This window comes from Asparagus officinalis, chromosome 4 (genome assembly GCF_001876935.1).
Source record: "Asparagus officinalis chromosome 4, Aspof.V1, whole genome shotgun sequence".
NCBI classification, from domain to species: domain Eukaryota; kingdom Viridiplantae; phylum Streptophyta; class Magnoliopsida; order Asparagales; family Asparagaceae; genus Asparagus; species Asparagus officinalis.
The window spans coordinates 98,707,695-98,732,300 of NC_033797.1; the positions used below are offsets into that span (position 1 = coordinate 98,707,695).

At 38.9% G+C, this 24,606-nt stretch overlaps 1 protein-coding gene across 1 annotated transcript; it reads left to right on the forward strand.

The window, feature by feature from the left end:
• On the forward strand, nt 1,647-8,167 carry LOC109837894 (wound-induced basic protein). The gene is made up of 2 exons (XM_020406274.1): nt 1,647-1,818; nt 7,908-8,167. The coding sequence occupies exons 1-2, from the start codon at nt 1,748-1,750 to the stop codon at nt 7,978-7,980; spliced, it is 144 nt and encodes a 47-aa protein (XP_020261863.1). The 5' UTR covers nt 1,647-1,747; the 3' UTR covers nt 7,981-8,167.

Below are 24,606 nucleotides of genomic sequence, written 5' to 3' on the forward strand. Positions count from 1 at the left end.
AACATCATTCCTTCATATTCCATTTCCTATGTGGGACTAAACTTTCTCACTACAATGTCAAGTTTTAAGTTACACTTATTATAACTCCAACATTTTGGGCATTAGAAGTCTCTTTGTCTACAATAGCGTAAAGATTGATATTTGTACATCCCATATTACAAGTATGCTCCACCATGCACTTCAAATCATCATTGTTTTCAATGAGAAAGCTGAGATTGCATTGTCCTTTAGATTTATATTTCAAGAATAAAACATCATATGAGACTTTCAATCTCTCCGAAGCGTCAACCTTCAGCTCAAGAAAGGTCGTTGGTGATTTTATCTTCATGAAAACAGCCTCCTCGCCTAAACAAATCACACATAGGAGAGGTGTCTCCTCCATTTAGGGCCTGTTTGGTTATTTCCTAAAAAACCAAAAAATAGAAATGAAAACCAAGAAATCTCAAAAAGTACAATTTCACACATTTTCATCCATAAAACTCACCCACAACATCTAATAAAATATTATTTTTATCCAACAACTCATCCATCACATCTAATAAAATATTATTTTCATCCAACAACCCATCCATCACATCCACCACATCTAATAAAATATTATTTTCATCCACAACATCACTCAACTCATCTCATCTCATCTCATATTTAAAAATCACTCATATCATCCAATAAGATTGTGACAACTCATCTCATCTCATTAACATTTCATTTCTTTGTTTTCCTCCCAAAAAGCTAGGAAAACAATTTCCTTAAGTGTGAGTCACATCATCCAATAATATAATGATAACTTATCTCATCTCATCCATTTTCTTATTTTTAAGAAATAACCAAACAAAAGAAAACAACCTAATACAAGAAATAGGTTTCTTATAATTCATTTTCTTTTTTTTTCCGCCAACCAAACAACATCAAAACAAGTTTTCTTAAAAAATCACTCACATCATCCTATAATAAGGTGACAACTCATCTCATCTCATCTCCATTTCTTTGATTTCCTTCTTTTTTTTAGCCAACCAAACAATCCCAAAACCAATTTTTCTTAGAAATAGGTTTTCTTTTCTTTGATTTCCCTCTTTTTTTGGGCAAACAAACAGCCCCTTATGAAGGAGAGTAAATGAGAGAATTATATGACCTATTAAGTGCTTGAACACGTGAAGATCCCTTCTTTAATAAGATATCAAAATGGGGAGCAATAATGGAGGGAAGGACCATAAATTCCCTCCTAAATCCATCCCTGTTGAGAGCTCCATCACATTAAATGCGATTGAGATGCGCTGCATACGGAAAAGCGGGGGCAAATCCGAGGGGTAAGTGGGGGTTTTGTTTACTGATGAGGTAGAGGGCCTGGGCACATTACATTTTCATATTTGGGGCCTAGTGACAAGCCTAGAATTGGGCTGGGTGACACATTGTTTAGGGCCTTAACATATTTTTATCCGTCTTATGATATTAAATTGGGCTTTCTTGTTGTCCAGTCCAGAACCGAGGTAGGCCTAATATTTTGGCCCTAAACAGTTGATTGATATTAAATGGGCACCAGTATCTGCCCATTCTCGCAAAATCAATGGGCTTCCTCAGGTGTTAAGACAAGTTTTAGATATAAAATTGGATGGGCTTAGCGGGTACCGGGTGCACGGACAAGGCCGAAATCGCTACATATATTATCTCCGCCTCCATTTCGACGAGGAGAGGATTTTCCAAGAGATCGCCGTAATCTAAAGCTCTTAAAACCCTAGAACGCGCCGCCATGATTTACGACGTGAATTCCCCCCTCTTCCGCTCGTTCCTCAGCCAGAAGGGCGGGCCCTCCGACAAGAGGTGAAACCCTCTCCCTTTTCTCTCAGACCATCTTATTAGGGTTGCATCAGTCTTTTTTTTTTCCTTTTAAATTTTTTTATTTTTATTTTTATTTTTTTTAGTTTTATGCGTGATTTCTTGATTGAAGGGCGATCTACAGATTCTTATTGTGATTACGTTTCGATTATCAGCAGTGAATAAGGGGAAAAAGTTATGTTTTTTGGGGGTGTTTAAGAGTTAATCTGATGGATATTATCTTAGTTTGTATTTAGTTTTATAATATTGCAATAAAGGGGTATAGAATTTAGTTAATGGAGTCCGAATGCCAACCAGTACTGCATAGAACAATTTTTCAAAACAGCCCCATTTCATTTTTTTATTTTTAAAATCGACCCATTTTTTTATTTACCAAAACCGACCCGTTTTTTGCCACACGTCAGCCTAATCACCCTCCTAAACAGTCGAGGTTACCAACCCTGACTATTTAGGATATAAAATTTTAGGGTTTAAGGCTTCTAATTGGGGTTTAACACCCTCCTAAATATTCGGGGTTGACAACCCCGACTGTTTAGGAGGGTGATTAGGCTGACGTGGCAAAAAACGGGTCTGTTTTGGTAAATAAAAAAAATGGGTCGATTTAAAAAAAAATATGAAATGGGGCTATTTTGAAAAATTGTTCGTACTGCGTATCTTAGTTTGAAAGAAATTGCTTAAGATTTCATCAGAACGTGGTAGATGGATTTGTTTATATGATTTTGGATGAGAAAATAAGTTTCTGAATATTGAATTGAATTGTTATGTAGTGTGAATGATTTGAAATAATGAGTAGATTTACTGTGGTCGAGGTATAAATATGTTGTGGGAGATTACATTTCAGCCATATGGATTTTTATTCCAATATTTTCGTGGAGTGCCCAGAGGTCTAACATGTTTTTGGAAGAGAGACGGGATGGGATAGCTTCGATTTTCTTGAGCATGAAATGGAATGTGAGTCAGCTTGTTATGTAACTTGGAATTCTAGGAATCGAAGTCTGTGTAATATATATGCAAGGCTTATTAAGTGAATCGATATGCAGTACTGGTTGGCGTACATCACTGTCGTGATGTTAATCTTTAAGTATTAGTATGACAATTGCTTCATGTATGAGGCATGCTTTTCTAAAAGTGCATATTGTTGTTTGAGTTCCACCTTATCTGCATCTGTATTGTATTATATTATTACATAATCACAATATATTAATCTTAACTTAAGATAAACACACTGCTTTTATACGACTCATTAAAAACTATTGATTTTTGTAATCTCTACTAGTCACCACGTGCATAATATACATGTCGAAAAATTTGAATCTTATTTAACCTTATTGAACATCTTTTTTTCTGTAAATTCTTTAATAACCTCCATGAATATTATCCTAGGTAAGGTCTTTCATTATATTTGAATTAATTGTCTATCTGTAATTTTTTTGCTATTTTGAGAGACCATCTAATCTCCATTTAGTAAAAAACTATTACATTCCCGACTCGCAACTAGGATCTAACTAATGCATAAAATTTCTTTTTTCCATATCCTACTTTATAACAAGTAAAGATAAGCATGGAGCACTATATAATTGTGCCTGTTTATTCTTTGCTGCAAACATGATCACTCAAAAACTTATTTTGAATTAAAAAAATAACGAAATACACTTCTAATCATTTTATTCATATATATAAGTTTGGATCTGCAGTAATGCTGCAATAACATATTTAAAACACAAACGATGTACTGACTTTTAGTAAGTTTGTGAAATCTTGAAGAATGTGGCACCTGTAAAGGTGCATTCTAATAGTAAATCAATTTGAAAATTCAATAATCAAAATAGTCTATAGAACTATGATCTATAGATCCTATACTAAATAAAACTTCATTTGAAGAAAATGTATGCAACTAGAGTGCACTCTTACTACATTTTCAAAAATATAAATTACTTTACAATCCATTTGTACCTATATATCAGCAACCAGAAAGCTAAATAGAACTCCATCCTCACAACATAGGCAACTTGACTATATATAATTTCATAATGTATTTTTCAAAAAAAATAAAAAATAAAAAAATAAATTCCTTTACATGTTAATTATGTTGTCATGTTTTCCAACAACCCTGAATTTTCAGTTGATCTTGTTTCCTCTTGTATATTGATAAATGACGATGCTTTATATTTGTATCTAGCATTAGATCTACTTTTTTTTGAGTTATGTTCGTTTTTATTTGCACTCAATCAATGCAGTAATAACTCAATTTTCGTAATAAAAACTCTTAACACCAGGCTATGCGATCGTAAATAAGTCCATGTAGTTAGTTTATCATAGTATGCATCTATTATGCACGGATACGGATACGTGACAGGGATACGACACGGACACGGATACGGGATACGATAAAATCCAAAAAAATAGGATACGGGGATACGGCAAGGAAATTTTTTAAATTATTATTATATATAGAAAAATTTATAAAATTCAACTAACAATCTAAAATATAAATCTATCACAAAATAACAATCTAAAATATATTATTTGTAACTTTCTCCATCAGATTTATGATCCATCAGATTTATGATAATAATGACGCTAGGCTGCTGCTCGAATTCAAAAACCGGAGGTTTTGATGATGAAAGTGGTGGTAATTGTGCTGGACGGGGAGGAGGAATGGAGAGTGGACTCGAGGAGTCGGAGGAAGGAGGAGTCGGTCAGCGGGATCGGGTCGGAACAGCGGAGCAGTCGGCGGGATCGGGTCGGAACAACGGAGGTGATCGAATTGAACGGGAGTGAGCTGAGAGATTGAGAGAGAGGATTAGAGTTTTTTCTTTTTTTCTTTCGTTTGAGAAAGCTGAGGATTGAATCGAACGGGAGATTTGAGAAATAAGGATGGGTTTTTTAATCGAACGGTTCGGGTTGGATTTTAACAACCAAACACAACCCGCAACCCGAATGAATCGGCCTTCGGTGAATCCGAGCCGTGTCCGAGCTCCTTTGACCGTGTCCGAGCCTAATTTGACCGTTGACCAGTGTCGGACACGGATTGACCGTGTCCGACACGTGTCGTGCACGTGTCATGATGAATTCGTGTCTGATTTGAGTCGGACACGGATTCGTGGCCTCCGGGGGCGAATCCGTGCTTTAGAGGTATGCATTTATACTTGCATATTTCATTCTTATTTGCTTTCCAAGCCTGAACATATCTGTTCGAAATTGTTTTACAACTGTATTTTATATACTTATAATATTTATAAATTTAAATATAATATTGTTTATTTATGAGGCTTATGCCTCGTGTCTTGAAGCTTACCTTCATAAAAGAGGGCAATGGTTTGCCTTGCGTTTCCACTTTTTTAACATTGTTACGAAGATGGGATACAAATATGAGGGATATGCAAATATGGGATACAAATATGAGGGATATATGAATATGGGAACTACTAAAAGTGACATTATTTGATACAACATGACTGTGGGCATGGGTGCGGTTGCTCGTGTATGTCCTAAGTCAGTTTGTAAATCATGTAGATGCATCCCTAACTCAAATTGAGTTGTGAAAACTAGTATTAGTGCCTTCTTAATGTTAATTAGTAACATGTCTTAAGTTGTAACAGCCACTATCCACATTATAATGCCTATAATCTATAGAATTCGTTTCTCATAAAACCCGAACATGAATCACCCATGTAGGTCCATCTTGCTGTATTTTGTCTGTCTCCCATATTTTTAGTGGGAATTATATTTTGATCCAATTGAGGAAATTACCCTCACTTTTTTTCTTCCAATTTTCTGAAAATTATCCATAAATTTTTTTTGGAAAATAGGTCTGGAACCTGCCCAGACTTTAGTATTATATAAACAAAGTCTTGGAATTCAAACCCTAGGGTTTTTCTATTGCTTTGGGCATCAATATTATTCCTAAGGCATTTCTATGAACTTCGATAATTAGAATCTCAATCAAATCATGTCCTTGAAGATCAGGAATCAATCCAGTGAAACTACTGTTTTGATCACTTTACCATAATTTTGTAAGTACTTTTCTCCTTGTAAACTATTTCCATCAAGTGTTATATTTATGAAATCTTAAATAAATGTTTTCCTACTATCTAGGATGTGTTTCTCTGATATGCAGTAGCTTGATTTTGCAAGTTTCTTTTAACATTTTCCCATGAACACTAGCACATCTAGGAATTGAGGGGTTACTTGCATGAAAGTTATGAAGGTTAAACATGCTTGCAAAATTATTTATAAGCAAACATTTGTACATCAAGAGAAATAAATCATATATTGGAAGGAAAACATTTCTTGAAGATTTCTAAAACAAATTTCTTAGTAGAAAAGCTGCAAAATTATGGTGAAGAGGTCAAACACTTGCCTGTTACTCGATCAATCATCTATCTCGAGGTTAATCATCCAAGTGTATGGAGATGCCCTAGGGAGTAATGTTTTCGTTCGTAATAAAAGAAAACCTTACCATTCAGATTTCTAGCCTTAGATTTAGAATACTAAATGTGGAGTTTGGTTAAGTTCAATACCTTTCCTGTATAGCCATATCACAACTAGAGTTTTGACCTGGATAAATTCCAGAAAATAATGAGATTATCAATTCTTTCAACCGGAGCAAAGTCTGATTTCTACTAAAAATAGAAAAATAGGCTCAATAAAGTATGTTGGACCCTATTTGGATGGCCAATGATTCTATTTTGTGGCAAGTGAATCCTCTAGGTATAAGCATGGCAATGCTGGTAGTGGCCCTTACACTAATACATTTGTGATTTTTGGATGTGCTGAAGTATTTTAATACGTTGCACTATTATATTCATTTTGTCTGATTTCCTTAATTCATTTGATCATCTGTACTGTACTGTTTAATTATTGTTCCAATATGAAGTATATGAACACATATATGGGGCAGCTCCCCACCTGCAAGACCCAAACCCCCTCTCAGAAAAGGGGAAGCTCCCCACCTGCAACACCCAAACCCCCTCCCAGAAAAGGTGAAAAAAAAACATGCTTAAACACACAATGACAAACGTGCAGGCTGCTTAGACATAAATTTAAGGTTTTTTTTTTGGATGGGCTGAAGTATTTCAATACATTACACTGTTATATAATCTGTTATAGAAATTCAGCCAGATTTCCTTGGTCCTTTTGATTCTCTGTGCGGTATTGTTCCAGTAGGAAGTAGGCCAATAAACACAAATATGGGTCAGTTACCCCTCTGCAGTGTCAACATCTAAAGACATCCTACTGACCCGCACCCAACAAGCATGAAAAGAGGGAAAAAAGAGTCGACTGCTTGAATAACTGAGTCATTCTTATACGTTTTAAATTATGATCTTCCCTCTAAATAGTGTATCCGAGTCTGGCTCTTCCGTAAAGGTGCATGGAGGTAATGATGCATTTTCTTTTTCAGGTGAAATGAGTCCATCTGATATTCTTGCATCAGCTCTATTAGGTCTGTAGTTTGCATAGAGCAGTACCCCTGATGTTAGCAATGGGAGTTACAGGAGTCCTTGCATGTTTCCTGTCATATGTATGGGAGGCAAGTGGTTGCACATCTGATTATAGGTGGATGATGCGGGTTGATTGTTGTTTTGCAATTCGATTAGTGGTCTAGGTTGCTGTATTTTTTTCTCTCATTTTTTTGTTGTGGATTTCTTGATTTTCTGCAAACATTACCTTTCAAAGTTTTATGATAGGGCAGCATCTTCAACTTAAATTTAGAGGCTTAAAAGGGTACCAAGTAGCTGTGTGAATCTTCAGAAGTTTGCTTCTATGTCATGTGTGGATTGTCGTTAAATGTCCAGCTATGTCCAGAAATATTGTTAATGAATGTCAAACTGAATTGCTATTCAATATGTTGCTTTCCCTCAACTTAAAATAGGATTTTTTTTCATGGTTTGCGAGGGAACTGCCCCCATGATCCTTAGGACCGTGGGTATCAAACCTTGATATCTGGATACGAAACTATGTTATTAAACTGGTATCTGGATTTGTAAGCAATGATATTGAGCGAGTACATTATTGTTTATGTGACTAGGTAATTTTCTATTATTTGACTTGATACTTTCTGCCGCAAGCAGGAAATCTGAAGAACAAAGGCCAAAGGAGCAGAAGCCAAAAGCAAGTGAGAACAAACCCGTGATGAATGAATGAGACTATTTTGAGAAATGCTTGAGTAAGGCTTTGAATTTCCCGCAGACTTGCGAGTAATCTGTTTGGGTGATGAACTATAGATTTGTTAACCGTTTGCTGTAACTTCTGTTAACGCTTTATGCTGTTGTTTTAGTTGAAACCAATGGACCACCCTATGATGCTTTAGGGCATTGTTTCAGCGCTTTAATGTCGTCTGTTAGCTATAGATATTTGTTAAAAAAAGGGTTAAATTCTCCAAAAAATGAATCCATATATGCAACATACTTAAAACTGATGGTGATGCAGAAGACGTGAGACCCGTGATTATTTCTTTTAATTGCTGAATTAGTATAAACTGAATTGGTTTTTCTTTTTTTATATTATTATCTGTATATAGTTTAGCCGATCGCTACACATAATATAAGATACGAAGACAATAGACAATGGGAATTATGAAATGAACCCAATGAGGCACTTGTACTGTTAACGATTGAGAAAAATGATACCTACTATTTGATTAATCGGGGTGTCACATAAAGTATACGTGGGGGATTATCTTTAACTACTATTTCTTTCTTTTTATTTTTTAACCGATCCAAAGTTTTTCGTTGGCTATATTTAGTCATCAAATCTATATATAATAAATATATATATTATATATAGTATATATATATAATATATATATATATATATTATATATAATTATATTATATATAATATATATATATATTCAAGACTCTACAGTTCAGTTAACATTCAATATAATTGTTTTTGAATTTAAGAATTATTTTGGAGGTGGGTACGTATAAAAATGAACTGAGATAAAACTTTTAATTTATGAAGAAAACCCTATCTTTAATATCTGCTACAATATGAACCCACACGGGTGACCCAAAATAGTTTGGAGTTTTAATATGGCTCCCATCGGTTTTGGGTTATATGGGGGGTGGTGTGGGGGGGGGGGGGGGGGGGGGGATCAGAGATAGAGAGTTCACTTTTATGAAAAATTGTTAGTTGTTAGGAATGAAGTATCAAATTTAGAAAATTGAAAGAAAGATAAAATGACAATTTACACCTAAAGTATTGTTAAAATCTCAAGTGAGCCCCAAAATATCAATAGTATTTTTCCCTTCTTAAACTATGTATCTATGACTAATGTGATCATTTTGTGAGTCTAAACTTAAGTATTTAACATATTAATGACATGATAGTGTTTTTTTTGCATTTCTTGTATTTTTGCAATTTTAAAAAAATATTTTTATTTTATAAAAAGAGTTTTTTATAAAGCAGTTAAAAAAATGTTTTTTAGATGGAGAGAAAAGTGGACAAACTAATAAAAACTTATGAAGAAATACAAAAATAAATGTCACATCATTGATCTGTTTAAATATTTTAGTGTTCGCTCGAATGGTGAGCACATTCAGCACCTATACATAGTTTAAAGTGTGAATAAGTAAAGTAATACTTTAGAGGGCAACTTGAGACTACACCAATATTTTTAAGGGGCTAACGATCATTTTGTCTTTGAAAGAATTTACATTTTTTACATTCTTTTCCTCATTCAAGGGAAGAGATCCTCCGATCTTGTTGCCTCGTTCAACGCACATACACTCTATAAACCCTTTCATAGTCAAGCTTACGAATTACCTATTTAGAACAACTATTTATAATATTTTATATTATTGTGAAAAATATATTCTCTACAATGTTTTTATCTAGGGTTTTTTTCTCCAATATATGCCCCTCAAATTATAGGTATTATTAAGTTTTCTACCCAGTAATTCTAAATTTACTGATTAAATTCCTTCATTCCCTCAAATTTGGCCTCATCCCAACTTCTATCGAATCTTAAATGATTTTTAGGCTAAACTAACATATTTAACCCACTTTAAATTGTTTAAAAAAAATTAGCAGAAGCAGGAAAACAAAATGAGGATTGTTTGGGCGCCCAAAAAAAGAGATTTTATTTAATTTTTAATTATTTTTATTTAAATGATAAAATCATACTTTTCCTACTATCTTCTTCTTCACCACTCTAGACTCAAAAAATTCACAATTATTTTTGGAAAAATAGAAATGCAGGGAGAATCAAATTGCCGTAGATGTATTTTCTAATTATTAAACTTGTAGATAATTTAGTTTGATGGATGATCTCAAGTGGTTTTAGGGTTCCAAGGTGCTATACCCTGAAAATCATTACATCTTTAAACTATACATGTGACGTAAGTGATGGGACTGGATAGATGATCGAAGCAAATTCGAGCTATCAGCTTATTGATTCGTCTACGCAAGCGGGTCCAGGACGAAAGGCACCTTGAAGTGGGTCTCTGAAGTAGCACCCGAGTCGAATTAAAGAGCGTATTCAAGGTGGGGACAAAGAATGACTGAAAACCTCATCAACAATTTTTGCATTTAATAGTGAATAGTTCAGCGCCCATACTCTGCCATGTAGTCACCATTGCATTTAATGCATGGCCACGCATCTTGGTGGCTCTCCCGCAACGGCGCCTACCATCCTGCCATTCTATCGCCATCGCATTAATATTGTGAGTACAGTTCTCTACCTCTGATCAATTTTCTGCGGACACATGTGAAGTGACGGCACAATGACAGATCAACCAACCAGTTAAATTACCAAAATATTCTCAATAACTTCCTATAAATATCATTAATTTTGCTATTCAAAGGTATGCACAAGAAACCCTGTAGACTACATTCTGCTTTTTTCTTTAGATTAATAGATTAAGCATTGACTTGTGCATCGGAAGGCACACTGGAGGAACTAACCTTCGGGGGCCTCTAACCTTTGTTATTCTGCGCAGGTTATTCTAACACCATATAATCTTCAAGACCATCAGCCATTAGAGGAGATTAAGAGACCCTAAGATCATCCTTACGTCTCCTAAACTAATCACTAACTTTCTCACATTAATAGTTTGGAGCCCATTGTGGGGCCATTTCTTCTTCCCTTGAGATAATAGCTGATCCTAATAGACTATACATTCCAGACTTCACTCAAGGGGAATCTTTTGGTTTCAGCTATGCCACTACGGCCCAGTTGGTCGAAACCTCATAGAGGATATCGATGTCGCTTTAGCAATGGTTCGCTTCCTTCGCGAATGAGTTTCTCAGTCATTTCTAACCCCTTTCCCCGTCTCTTGTCACCCCGTTCCCAGAAAGTAGCTTCCGCAATGAGAAGATCGGGCCAGGGAGACGACCCCTCAATAACAACAGCATATGACCCGCTTCACAGTTAATCTGCAACATATCCACCAACCTCAGATTCCTCAATATCAGATTCGTCAATATCAGACTCCTATATATTAAGGCGTGCTGTGTGAAAGCTCCAGCCGAGATCCTCATCGTACTACTCTCCATCGGTTGCAAGGCATACAATACACTTACGCGGACCCATTGGTAGCCAACCAAACCTCGCGTAGGATAGAACTTTCAACATGGAGGCCAACACCATTGGGGGAAACACCCCCTTATCTGATGAGATCATGAGCGCTTCTTGCCCCTAGTTCAAAATATCCAACATTGAGAAATACAAGGTAGAAAGCGACGTGGCCAAACATGCGCAAAACTTCTTTGATCTACTGAGCATGTAGCATGTATTTGAGCTAGTCATGTGCAGAGCTTTCCCAGTCATGCTCAGCGGTGTGACCAAGATGTAGTGAACTCTTTACCAAAAACATCCATCAACAGTTATGAGCAGCTCACCCAAAAGTTCGCCCACTATTTCCTAGAGGACATAAAGAAGAAAACATCCTCCTCTCTCCTATTGCAAATTCATAAAAAACCAGGCAAGATTCTTAGGGACTTCTTAAAGAGATTCCAGGCCAAGTAGCTAGAAGTAGAAGATCCCGGTAACAAGGTGGCTGTGGCCACGATTTTTGCAGGATTGTACAACGAGAAACTAGCTGACTCACTCATCATCAACCCCGTCACTAACTTTGACCAGCTCATGGCTCGGGCTAGGGCCTACATGGATGCTAAAGACAATTGACTGGTGGCTCAAGTAGAAGCCTCGAAGGCTGAGTCCTCAAAAAACAAGAAGCTCGAACCTGATCGACCCGTGTCAAATTCCAGATCGGGTCAGCAAGATAGGAGAAACCAGAGGAGAGATGCGGTGAAGCCAGCCGTCTTTGCCCCCTTCAATGCTCCTCTATCAAAGATACCGTACTAGATATAGTAGAAGGGACACCTTACCAAGGTTCCCCCATGCATGATTTCCAGCCCTCAAAGGAGGAATTCTCAGTAATACTGCCAATATCATGAAGGTCACAACCACGACACCGACAATTGCAAGATCCTAAAGAGGGACATTGAGGTCCTCATTAGTAGAGGGTTATTGAAGAACTCCATCAACAATCATGGCAAAGAGCGGTCTGACCAGGAAAGGCTCGAGAGAAGAAGATTGAGGCCACCCCAACCAGATCGGTGCCAGAGCTAGCCTAGGGAGGCCGGCGATAGGGGTACAATCAACACCATTAGTGGAGGCCCCATCATAGGAGGAATGTCAAATAATGCTCAGAAGAAATATGCTCGCCATTCCCTCATAGTGAACATATGCGAGAACATATTCGTAATGACCCCTCACAATGACCCAATCATCATCAATGCCCAAATCAACAGGTTTTGGGTCATAAGATCATGGTGGACACTGGGATATTGTTAGACGTCCTACTCATAGATACATTTAGACAGATGAACATCAGTAGATTATAACTACAGCCATGCCCGAGCCCCTTCGTCGGCTTCTCAGGGCATTCCGTCCAACCCGAGGGAGTGGTCACACTATCCATAGTCATCGATGAGTACCCTTGCCAGTTCACCATCCAAGTCGAATTTATTCATTGATGTGAAGTCGACCTATAATGTTATCTTGGAAAGATCATCCCTTAATTATCTCTAGGTTGTTACCCTCCACATACCATCAGACGGTGAAGTTCTCAAGCCTCGAGGTAATCAGCATAGTTCAGAGTAACCAGTAGAAGCCCCTCATGTTACACGCTCTCCATATAGGGTAACAGAGTCTCAAAAACCTTGTCGATTGAAAAATCCTAAGTGTACCTATAATAGGATGAAGAAAAGTAAAGTAAAACTCCTATTGAGAATCTACACAAAATTCTACTCGGCACAGATGAAGCCAAGAAATTCCAAATCGGATCAAAATTGTCTAAGCCATTGCGAGGGGCGCTCGTTGAGTCCCTCTGAGCAAATGTAGATGTCTTTGCTTGGGGACCCAAGGACATGCCCAGGATTGACCCAGAGGTAATGGCTCATGAGCTATGTGTCGGTCGGCACAACAAATTGGTCTGACAGAAGAAGAGACTTGAGGCCTAAGACATAGCACGCCACAGTAGAAGAAGTCTACCGGCTGTTAAAGGCTAGGTACATCCAGGAGGTCCAATGCCTGGAATGATTATCAAACATGGTATTGGTTAAGAAAGCTAGTGGGAAGTGGAGAACTTGCGTCGACTTCACCGACCTCAATAAAGCTTGTCCCCAAAAGACAGTTTCATGGATGCTTTCTTAGGCTACAACCAAATTAATATGGCAAATTATGACAAGCAGAAGACCTCCTCCATCACAGATTAAGGCACTTATTGTCACAAAGTGATACCTTTCGAATTCCAAAATGCAGGAGCCACTTACCAAAGCCTGGTCAACAAAATCTTTAGAGAACAGTCTGGTCACAATTTAGAAGCCTATATAGATGATATACTGATAAAATCTAAACATGCTAACTCTCACATTGTAGATCTAAAAGAATCCTTTTTGATGCTCTGACAGTATAAGATGAAGCTTAATCCAGCAAGATGCACCTTCAGATTCTAGTCCATCAAATTCCTTGGATACATGATCACTCAGCGAGGAGTCGAGTTCAACTCGGAGAAGATAGCCTGATTGAAGGAATGGCCAAGCCTCGTACAATGAGGGACATCCAGAAGCTCACTGAGAGGATAGTGGTATTAAGTCGGTTCCTTTCCAAGTCAGCCAAAAAGAGTCTACCATACTTCAAAGTCTTTTTGACAAAGGGCTTAGAGAGGACATCTAGTGGATGGAGTGCAACAATGCTTTCACAAACCTTAAGAGGTATATTAGCAGAAAGGTCCAGCTAAGTAGCCCTATAAAGGGGAACAACTATATCTCAACCTTGCCGTCTCAACGGAAGCAATCATCTTGGTGCTATTCTGAGAAGAAGAGAATGTGCAAAAGCCAGTCTACTATGTCAGTCGCATCCTCAAGGCAGTAAAACTCAACTACCTTCTCATCAAGAAAGATGCATTCACTCTGGTCACCATGGCTAGGAGACTCCGTCCTTACTTTCAAGTACACACAGTAATGGTTTGAACCAATTTGGCCTTGAAGAAAGCATTCAAGAATCTGACCATGTCTGGGATAATGGCAAGCTCGGCCGTCGAGCTCAACGAGTATGATATACAGATTGAACCAAGGACAACCATCAAACCCCACGTTCTTGTCAACTTCTTGATTGAGTCGTCCGCTCCATAAGACAACTCGTCGATGCTACCTTTGGTCCCTACACCAACCTCGACTCCTAAGCAGGATAAAAAAAAACAAAATCTAAGAAGAATCGAACCCCTAATTATGACCAACCAGAATTCTCTAATTGGTGGGTGGTAAAAGTAGATGACATATCGGGAGAGAGCTATAGCAAAGCTGGAGAAGTGCTGCGTAGCCCATAGAAGCAAATCTTTGAGTATGCCATCGTATTTGACATCCCGACCTCCAATAGTGAAGCTGAGTACGAGGCCCTCTTGGCCGGTGTTAAAGCCGCCTTAGCAGCCAAAGCTAGTTCCATCTTCCTCATCGTTGACTCAAAACTTATAGTTTACCAAGTGTGAGGAAATTATGAAGCCGAAGACCCCAGGATGGCAAAGTAATTGAAGAAAGTCAAAGAGCTATTACAGAAGTTTGATGAGTTCAAGATTGAGCATATCGCAACAACCTACAATGCTCGTACGGATGCTCTTTCCAAGTTGGACTTCTTGAGCTTGGGGGTAGGAGGGGGACCAGTATGTATAGAGCATTGCTGAAATAACAAATTTAGTCATGCAAATCAACCATGAGGTGTAAACATGCTAGATGGATCCACTCATCTAGTACCTGATATAGACGACCTTGCTAGAAAACCGAATAGAAGCCAGAAGCCTATAGAGAAACACCTTAAAGTATGTCATCATGAGCAAGAAACTCTATTAGCTCTCCTACACTAGTAGTAGCATAAGACCCTACCTCACTACCTCCGACCTGAGGAATCAAACTACATCCTCACGAAAATCCATGAAGGCATATGCGGGAACCATATTAGTGCCAGAACTCTGGCCAGAAGGTCACTAGAAAAGGATACTATTGGCTAACTATCTTGGTCAACTCAAAAAAGCTCACTACTTGGTGCAAAACATACCAGTTGTCCTCAAATATCTTGAGAGCACCAGTAACCGAGCTCACACCTCTTGGTCACCCAATTCTATTCGCCTAATGGGGACTATACCTACTGGGGCCTTTCCGATAGCATCTGGGCAGTGAAGATTCCTTGTAGTGGCCATCGACTATTTCACTAGATATATAGAAACGGTACCCTAAGCAAGGATCAGTGAGAAAGGCATTAACTTCATCTGGAGGTCAGTCACCAGTTGACTTGGTGTGCTAATGTCCGTCATCACTAATAATGACACTCAGTTTAAAAAACAGAGGATTCTGCAACTTTTATAACGAATGAAAAATTCACCTCAAGTTCACATCAATAGCACATCTCGAATGCAATGGCTTAGCAGAAGTAGCAAACAAGTGGATACTACAGGCATTGAAGAAGACAATAGGCAAAGTGAAAGGAGCATGGGTTGATGAGCTTCAAGGCATCCTGTGGTCATACAGAACAACCAACAAGAACTCCACAGGTGAGACACAATCCTGATTAGCATATGGAGTAGAAGCTCCCATCCCAGGAGAAGTTGATATGTCGACCATGCGCCTGTAACACTTTGATGAAGGATCCAATCAATTCGAACTCAGGAGCAGACTTGACCTTATAAATAAAGGAAGAGAGCAAGCACTCCGATCCTTGGTCATTAACCAGCAATGCATCACCCGACAATACAATAGCTAGGTCTGACCTAGGAGAATCAGATTGTGAGATCTAGTCTACTAAAAAGTAGCTTTCAACAAAGAGGTCAACCACTGGAAGCTCGCCGCAAACTGGAAAGGGCACAACAAAGTTGTAAAGGAAGTACACCCGGGTGCTTATTGGCTACAAAATAAAAAAGGGGAAGTTTTGAAGTATCCCTAGAACATGAACACCTAAACAATACTTCGAGTAGATATAATTATAACACTTCTTCATTAATTAAAAGCATTTGACCTTTTGTTGAATTTGTACATAGCACGTCCAAAGACCTTGATATCTTTTCAGAGTAAAACCAAGGCACGAAGAAAGCCCATGCGACTCGGTCTTCACCGACTCTTCAAAGACACCAAAGACCTTAGCATCTTTTTAGAGTAAAACCAAGGCAAGAAGAAAGCCCTTGCGACTTAGTATTCACTGAATCATCTAAGTTACCAAAGACCTTGACATCTTTTCAGAGTAAAACCAAGGGACAAAGGAAACCATTGCAACTCGATCATCACCGACTCGTCCAAAACACCAAGACCTTTGTATCTTTTCAGAGTAAAACCAAAGCATGAAGGAAGCCCTTGTAACTCGGTCTTCACCGACTCGTCCAAAACACCAAGACCTTTGTATCTTTTCAGAGTAAAATCAATGCATGAACATAACCAAGGCATGGAGCAAAGCCACTTTCGCAATAATCACCAACTTAGACAAATCAAAAGAAAACGCAAGGCAAGACAACACATGTAAAACTTAAGTCAACAAAGTAAGTCCTTTATACATTTATAAAAAATATCACTACGAGACTCTTTTACACGACATAAAAAAAGAGAGAGAAAACTACAAATTCTCTTAAGAAGCAGTACCCAGAGAAGGAGAAGAAGGGGGGCTTGAATCTTCGCATGACCCTCCAGAAGTATCTTCATTCTCTTCATCGTCCGACAAGATAAACCCTCCTCCTGCTATCTCAATATCCTTTAAGGTATCCATGATGTCATTGACCTAGGAAGGATACCTAAAGCTATCAGAAGAGGTCTGAAGCACAAAAGGAAGTTGCCGCATCAGATAGTCGAAGCCTGCCTTGCAAGCAAGAGTGACTTCTACTTTTCCTAGAGTACCAACATGATACTCCTCGACAACCTCGGTTCAGTGGGCCTCCGACTCCAAGAATGATACTCAGCCCTACAACGCTTGTACTTTGGGCAAGCAGGGAGTTTGCACTATTCACTAGCCTCCTGAGCAATCTGAGCTGCCTCTTGCCCAAGTGATTCTCGCTGAGCCTCCTCAAACTTCATGCTGCCCTTTAGATCCTCAACATTAAGATGAGCCACTAGAGCCCACTCGAAGGCATCATCCCGCTCCTTCTTCTCAACTTGTACCTCATCCTTAAGATACTTGACCTTCTGCTTAGGAAGGCCCAGATCGTGTTGAAGATGAAAGTAGTCCTCCAAGAGAATCCTAATGTCTTTTTGAGCCTTGGCAAGCTAAGTCACCTTTTGTTGAGAAGCATTGATCAAAGTTCTGATCTTCACATCTCGGGCAAGTTGTTCACTCTCCTAGCTTGCCTGACCTCTCAAGAGCACGACAAGCTCGGATCCCCTAGTGACTGCTAACAATTTGACGATCGCACGAGTGTTCTTATGAGTTTCCACCTTCACCCGAAGCCTAAGGAAGAGTCCTCGAGAATCCTCAAGTCGATGGAATGACTCAAACTATAAGAAAGCTCCTTGAAAGAGGTAGCTTTGGAGGGCTTGATGGAATCCAAACATTAGGCACACTCCTAAAAAATGTTGTATCGGTCAGCAAGATGAATTGATCTATAGTCTTAGCTTGGTCGGCCCTCAATTCTAGAACCGACACCTTGGAGTTTGTTTGACTTGGATGGATGAAGATATGCTCTTTCGGGTCGGCCCTCAATTCTAGAACCGACACCTTGGAGTTTGTTTGACTTGGATGGATGAAGATATTAGGAATTTTCTAATCCTCTCCTAGGAAGGGGGAGGGACCTCGTCAACATGAGGGGCGAAGGGCCACTAGGAACGACCCTACCTAGAAGCAGCCTGCGAGAGCTGGCCTCCTCTCATAGCCATGGGGCTCTCTTCACCAACTGGTTCCTTGATTACCCGCTCCTTCCCTAGCCTCCCAAGAGACCCTAGCGCCTCGTTTGGTATGCAGGAATGGACTCAACTGAGAATGGAAAAGAAGAATGAATAGAATGGAATGTATGTGGAAATGTAATGCACATTCACATTCTTTTGTTTGAGTGCGTTTGTAGAATGAAGCTAGAATAAAAATCTTATTCCCATTCACATGTTTGATATCATTAGTTCACAAGTGAGAATGAAATTTAATTTTTTAATGATGCCCTTACAACAACATAGATATTTAAAAAGATAAAAACATTAATAATCCAGGAGAAGTTGATATGTCGACCATGCGCCTGTAACACTTTGATGAAGGATCCAATCAATTCGAACTCAGGAGCAGACTTGACCTTATAAATAAAGGAAGAGAGCAAGCACTCCGATCCTTGGTCATTAACCAGCAATGCATCACCCGACAATACAATAGCTAGGTCTGACCTAGGAGAATCAGATTGTGAGATCTAGTCTACTAAAAAGTAGCTTTCAACAAAGAGGTCAACCACTGGAAGCTCGCCGCAAACTGGAAAGGGCACAACAAAGTTGTAAAGGAAGTACACCCGGGTGCTTATTGGCTACAAAATAAAAAAGGGGAAGTTTTGAAGTATCCCTAGAACATGAACACCTAAACAATACTTCGAGTAGATATAATTATAACACTTCTTCATTAATTAAAAGCATTTGACCTTTTGTTGAATTTGTACATAGCACGTCCAAAGACCTTGATATCTTTTCAGAGTAAAACCAAGGCACGAAGAAAGCCCATGCGACTCGGTCTTCACCGACTCTTCAAAGACACCAAAGACCTTAGCATCTTTTTAGAGTAAAACCAAGGCAAGAAGAAAGCCCTTGCGACTTAGTATTCACTGAATCATCTAAGTTACCAAAGACCTTGACATCTTTTCAGAGTAAAACCAAGGGACAAAGGAAACCATTGCAACTCGATCATCACCGACTCGTCCAAAACACCAAGACCTTTGTATCTTTTCAGAGTAAAACCAAAGCATGAAGGAAGCCCTTGTAACTCGGTCTTCACCGACTCGTCCAAAACACCAAGACCTTTGTATCTTTTCAGAGTAAAATCAATGCATGAACATAACCAAGGCATGGAGCAAAGCCACTTTCGCAATAATCACCAACTTAGACAAATCAAAAGAAAACGCAAGGCAAGACAACACATGTAAAACTTAAGTCAACAAAGTAAGTCCTTTATACATTTATAAAAAATATCACTACGAGACTCTTTTACACGACATAAAAAAAGAGAGAGAAAACTACAAATTCTCTTAAGAAGCAGTACCCAGAGAAGGAGAAGAAGGGGGGCTTGAATCTTCGCATGACCCTCCAGAAGTATCTTCATTCTCTTCATCGTCCGACAAGATAAACCCTCCTCCTGCTATCTCAATATCCTTTAAGGTATCCATGATGTCATTGACCTAGGAAGGATACCTAAAGCTATCAGAAGAGGTCTGAAGCACAAAAGGAAGTTGCCGCATCAGATAGTCGAAGCCTGCCTTGCAAGCAAGAGTGACTTCTACTTTTCCTAGAGTACCAACATGATACTCCTCGACAACCTCGGTTCAGTGGGCCTCCGACTCCAAGAATGATACTCAGCCCTACAACGCTTGTACTTTGGGCAAGCAGGGAGTTTGCACTATTCACTAGCCTCCTGAGCAATCTGAGCTGCCTCTTGCCCAAGTGATTCTCGCTGAGCCTCCTCAAACTTCATGCTGCCCTTTAGATCCTCAACATTAAGATGAGCCACTAGAGCCCACTCGAAGGCATCATCCCGCTCCTTCTTCTCAACTTGTACCTCATCCTTAAGATACTTGACCTTCTGCTTAGGAAGGCCCAGATCGTGTTGAAGATGAAAGTAGTCCTCCAAGAGAATCCTAATGTCTTTTTGAGCCTTGGCAAGCTAAGTCACCTTTTGTTGAGAAGCATTGATCAAAGTTCTGATCTTCACATCTCGGGCAAGTTGTTCACTCTCCTAGCTTGCCTGACCTCTCAAGAGCACGACAAGCTCGGATCCCCTAGTGACTGCTAACAATTTGACGATCGCACGAGTGTTCTTATGAGTTTCCACCTTCACCCGAAGCCTAAGGAAGAGTCCTCGAGAATCCTCAAGTCGATGGAATGACTCAAACTATAAGAAAGCTCCTTGAAAGAGGTAGCTTTGGAGGGCTTGATGGAATCCAAACATTAGGCACACTCCTAAAAAATGTTGTATCGGTCAGCAAGATGAATTGATCTATAGTCTTAGCTTGGTCGGCAGCCATGGGGCTCTCTTCACCAACTGGTTCCTTGATTACCCGCTCCTTCCCTAGCCTCCCAAGAGACCCTAGCGCCTCGTTTGGTATGCAGGAATGGACTCAACTGAGAATGGAAAAGAAGAATGAATAGAATGGAATGTATGTGGAAATGTAATGCACATTCACATTCTTTTGTTTGAGTGCGTTTGTAGAATGAAGCTAGAATAAAAATCTTATTCCCATTCACATGTTTGATATCATTAGTTCACAAGTGAGAATGAAATTTAATTTTTTAATGATGCCCTTACAACAACATAGATATTTAAAAAGATAAAAACATTAATAATAATAACTAAACAATTTTATCTTTAAAAATGAACTTTATAAAAATAGTCAAATTTAGTGTTTCTATCCTAGAATCCATTTCCCTATATATGCAAGCCTAAGGAAAAACATCTTAATCAATTGTTCATACATATCCATGTAATTAATCTGGTTTTGTCGCTCAATGAGATAGAATTTTTATATTTATTTTTGTTATAAATGGGGGTGTAAATATAAATTATGAAACTAATTTGATTCTCACTTGAATGAGAATGACCATTCCTCATCAATTCACATGGAATGCTCATTCCTACTAAAAGTGAGAATGAGCATTCCTTGAAAATGGACATTCCAACTTCTAAAAAATGGTTATGTTTGGTATGGAGGAATGAGTAGTGGGAATGATCATTCCATTCTATCCTTTTCCCGTATACCAAATGAGGCGTAGACTCTCTGTCAGCTCGACTGATAGTCCCGCTTTGTCATGCATCCCAGCTAGGATCTCATTCTCTGTCGGCGCCAAGGCGGGGGCATCTTCATGGGCGACCTCCTAATCAATCAGCAGGGGCTAAGAATCATCTTCCACCTAAGCAACTTCAGGTGGAGGGACCAGAAGAGTTGACAAGGGTAGATCCTCACTAGCTGGGGTGGGAGTAGCTTTAGGTAGCGAAGATCCTCCCTCAACCTGCTCATCTTGATCCTCCCTCAACCTCCTCATCTAGAACAATAGTTTCCCCAGCAGAGCCTTAGAGGGGCGTGGTTGCTTCGAAGCCAACTTCTTCTTCTTCTTCTTCTCAATCCTCTCACCTTGGACACTAGCCAATCCTAAACTCTTCAATCGGTAAGCAATCTCGACTACTCTTTAATGAACGGCCAGTGCCACCTCTTTTGCCAACTTGGTGCGGGGACGCTTCTTGGACCTACCGCTAGGGCCACCGCGGGCTCTTTTTCTGGCTCTAGGGTTAATAGAGTGGCCCATGCAACATCAACCTCAATAGCTAGAACAAGAGAGATGCTAGTAATCTGAAGTACATCCTTTTCAAATACATTCTTGCTATTATGAGAACCTGTGTACGCACAGATCTTCTCTAGCCCATATCTCTCAACCTCCAAAAGTGGCACTATTCTCAAAGCCTCCTTTATCTCCAACATGCAGAGTAGGCCATAATGGAGTCAACACTAAAGACAAAAATAAACCTCTTCCTTCAGCCTTGATTAGTATCAGGAATGGAGACTAAGCGGTGGCTACCAATAGTCTGCAGATAGTAGTGCCCCTCACTTTTGCTGGATTTGGCGCACAATAGATTATCAAAAGTCCCCATCATGGCTCTACTTGAACACTATGACAAATAACGAGGAAGACGACAAGGAGCGCGATGGAATTTGGCTTCAAATGCATCGGCGAAATCCCCAATGCTTAGAATATCCAATGAAGGAATGTATGGAGCGGCAGACAAAGACCGAACTCTAAATGGTTAAGATATACTGGCATCTAGTCGCTGTTGTGATGGTATACGGCCAGCTCCTTTTCTAGAGCAGGCAAGGTGAAGCTCCTAGGGATGTCAAAGTCTCCGGCGATATACTTGAGACTGGATTTAGGAACTCCCGAGTGAAACTCTTCTAAAAGAACGATCCTAGCCTCGTTGCTAACAGGTGCGGACTTACTATCAGATGCCTTCGGAGCAGGCGAAGATGTCGAGCAAAGAATTCCAAAGAAAATTTTAAAGAAGAAAGGTAAAGATTGTTGCTAATTCTGAACTTTTAGTATTTGGTAACAGAGAGGCTAGATATAAATAAGCAAGGGCAAGCAAGGGCAACCACCACGTGGCAAGATTCCAGCTACCGGAAACCACTGACAGTTTTTAAAAGATGAAATGTCTCTTCAATCAAAGCCCCCCCTCTGCTCCACGATCTCCACTTCTGTCAAAAAAGTCGCCATCCTCTGGTGAATACGGTCAAGATTCTCACAGCAGCAAAACGTTAGAACAACTTGATTTCTATTACACTCGACTAGCTGAGTCCAAGTGAAATGAGACCAGTGTTATACCCTGAAAATCATTACATTTTTAAACTATACACATGGTTAAGTAATTAGACCAAACAGATGATACAAGCAAATTTGAGCTGTCATCTTAGCAGATTCATCTACGCAACCCGGGTCCGGGATGAAAGACATCTTGAAGTAGGCCTCCGAGGTAGCACCCGAGTCGAATTAAAGAGCTCCTTGGAGGCGTGGACATAGAATGATTAGCAGTCTCATCAACAGTGTTAACATTTAATGGTGAACAGTTCTGCGCCAATATTCCGCTACCTAGTCACCATCGCATTTAATACATGGCCAAGCATCTTGATGGCTCTTTGGCAATGGTGCTCACAATCTCGCCATTCTGTCGTCATCACATTAATACTGTGAGTATAGTTCTCTACCTTCGTGTTGGCCTTCTTGTTTTGATGATGTTTAACAAACAATTTATCACTAATGTTATTTGTCTAGTATTTGTGTTTTCGTATTTGTTGTAGACAAACAACGTAGTTGGAGGATGGATGGATTGCGCTTCAACGATGATATCCAAAGGAGGTTGGCGGAATGTCGGTGAAGCCTTGCTATTCAAAGTTCAAGATCCAAGTTAAAGCTTCATCCGCGAGATTACCTAGAAGAGCTTATTGAAGATCAAGATCTAGCTTGGGTAATTTAGTTTAGGAATTTATATTATGTGTGTTAGTACTTTAAGCTCAATCATATACACACATACACGTTTTTGGATTTTGTATATATATAGTTATATATATATACATATATGTTTTGGTTTGATAGTTTTCAAGTTCTACTATGAAACAAATGAATAGAATTGGAAAATACTATTTTGTTTCATGTTTATATGCCTATATATGATTTCCCCTTTAACAAGCTTATATTTAATGAAATCATATTTAGTGTTTTGAATATATTTGCATAGAATATGCAATTTTATGAAATATTGTATTTCTAGATTATAGACTTCATAACAACATGTTATATCTTTTATCAAGTCTATACAATCATTTCATAAGGTTTCAAAATGTTGTTTAAGTCAAAATATCAAAATATCAATTTTCAGGTTTTCATGTTTTGGACTATTTTGTAAAATGATGATATTTTTCATTTGGGAAGTCCTTTTTCGAAACCAGTCGTTGTAGCATGTTTATTATCATGTCTACAATCATTCCCCAAAGTTTTACATTTTTTGGAATTTATTTGATATTTTTAAACAGTGTTTTAAAATCAGCTCTAAAACCGATTTTTTCTGGAATGTCAGTTTTCGGTCGACCGGTACGGTCGACCGGTCTAGTGACCATTCGTCAGTATTTTTCCAGAGAGTCATCGGTCGACCGGTCCGGTCGACCGAGAGCTCAAATCGGTCGACCGACAGAATTTCCGGTCGACCGACAATCTAGCCGTTGTCTTCTAACGGCTATTTTCCTGAGTTGTTTGCTGGGGCTGTTTTGTCATTTGGCTTGGGGGTTTTGGCTGAGCTTTGAGTGGGTATATATACCCCATTGCTGATGTCTTTTCAAGTGAGCCAAGAGAGTTTAAAAACAAGTTTAAGAGAGTTTTAATCAAGGGTTTATGTTTGGTTTAAGTGTGTTTATAAGCTTTTAAGCATTTGAGTGTTTTGGTTTTGTGAATCACTTCCACAAGAGCTTGAGGAGATCATCTATTGGTGTTTGAGCATCCAACTCTTCTCCTTCCACTCTTGATCTATTGAGAAGTTTTCTAAACTCAATCTAGCTTCATATTTTATATTGTTTG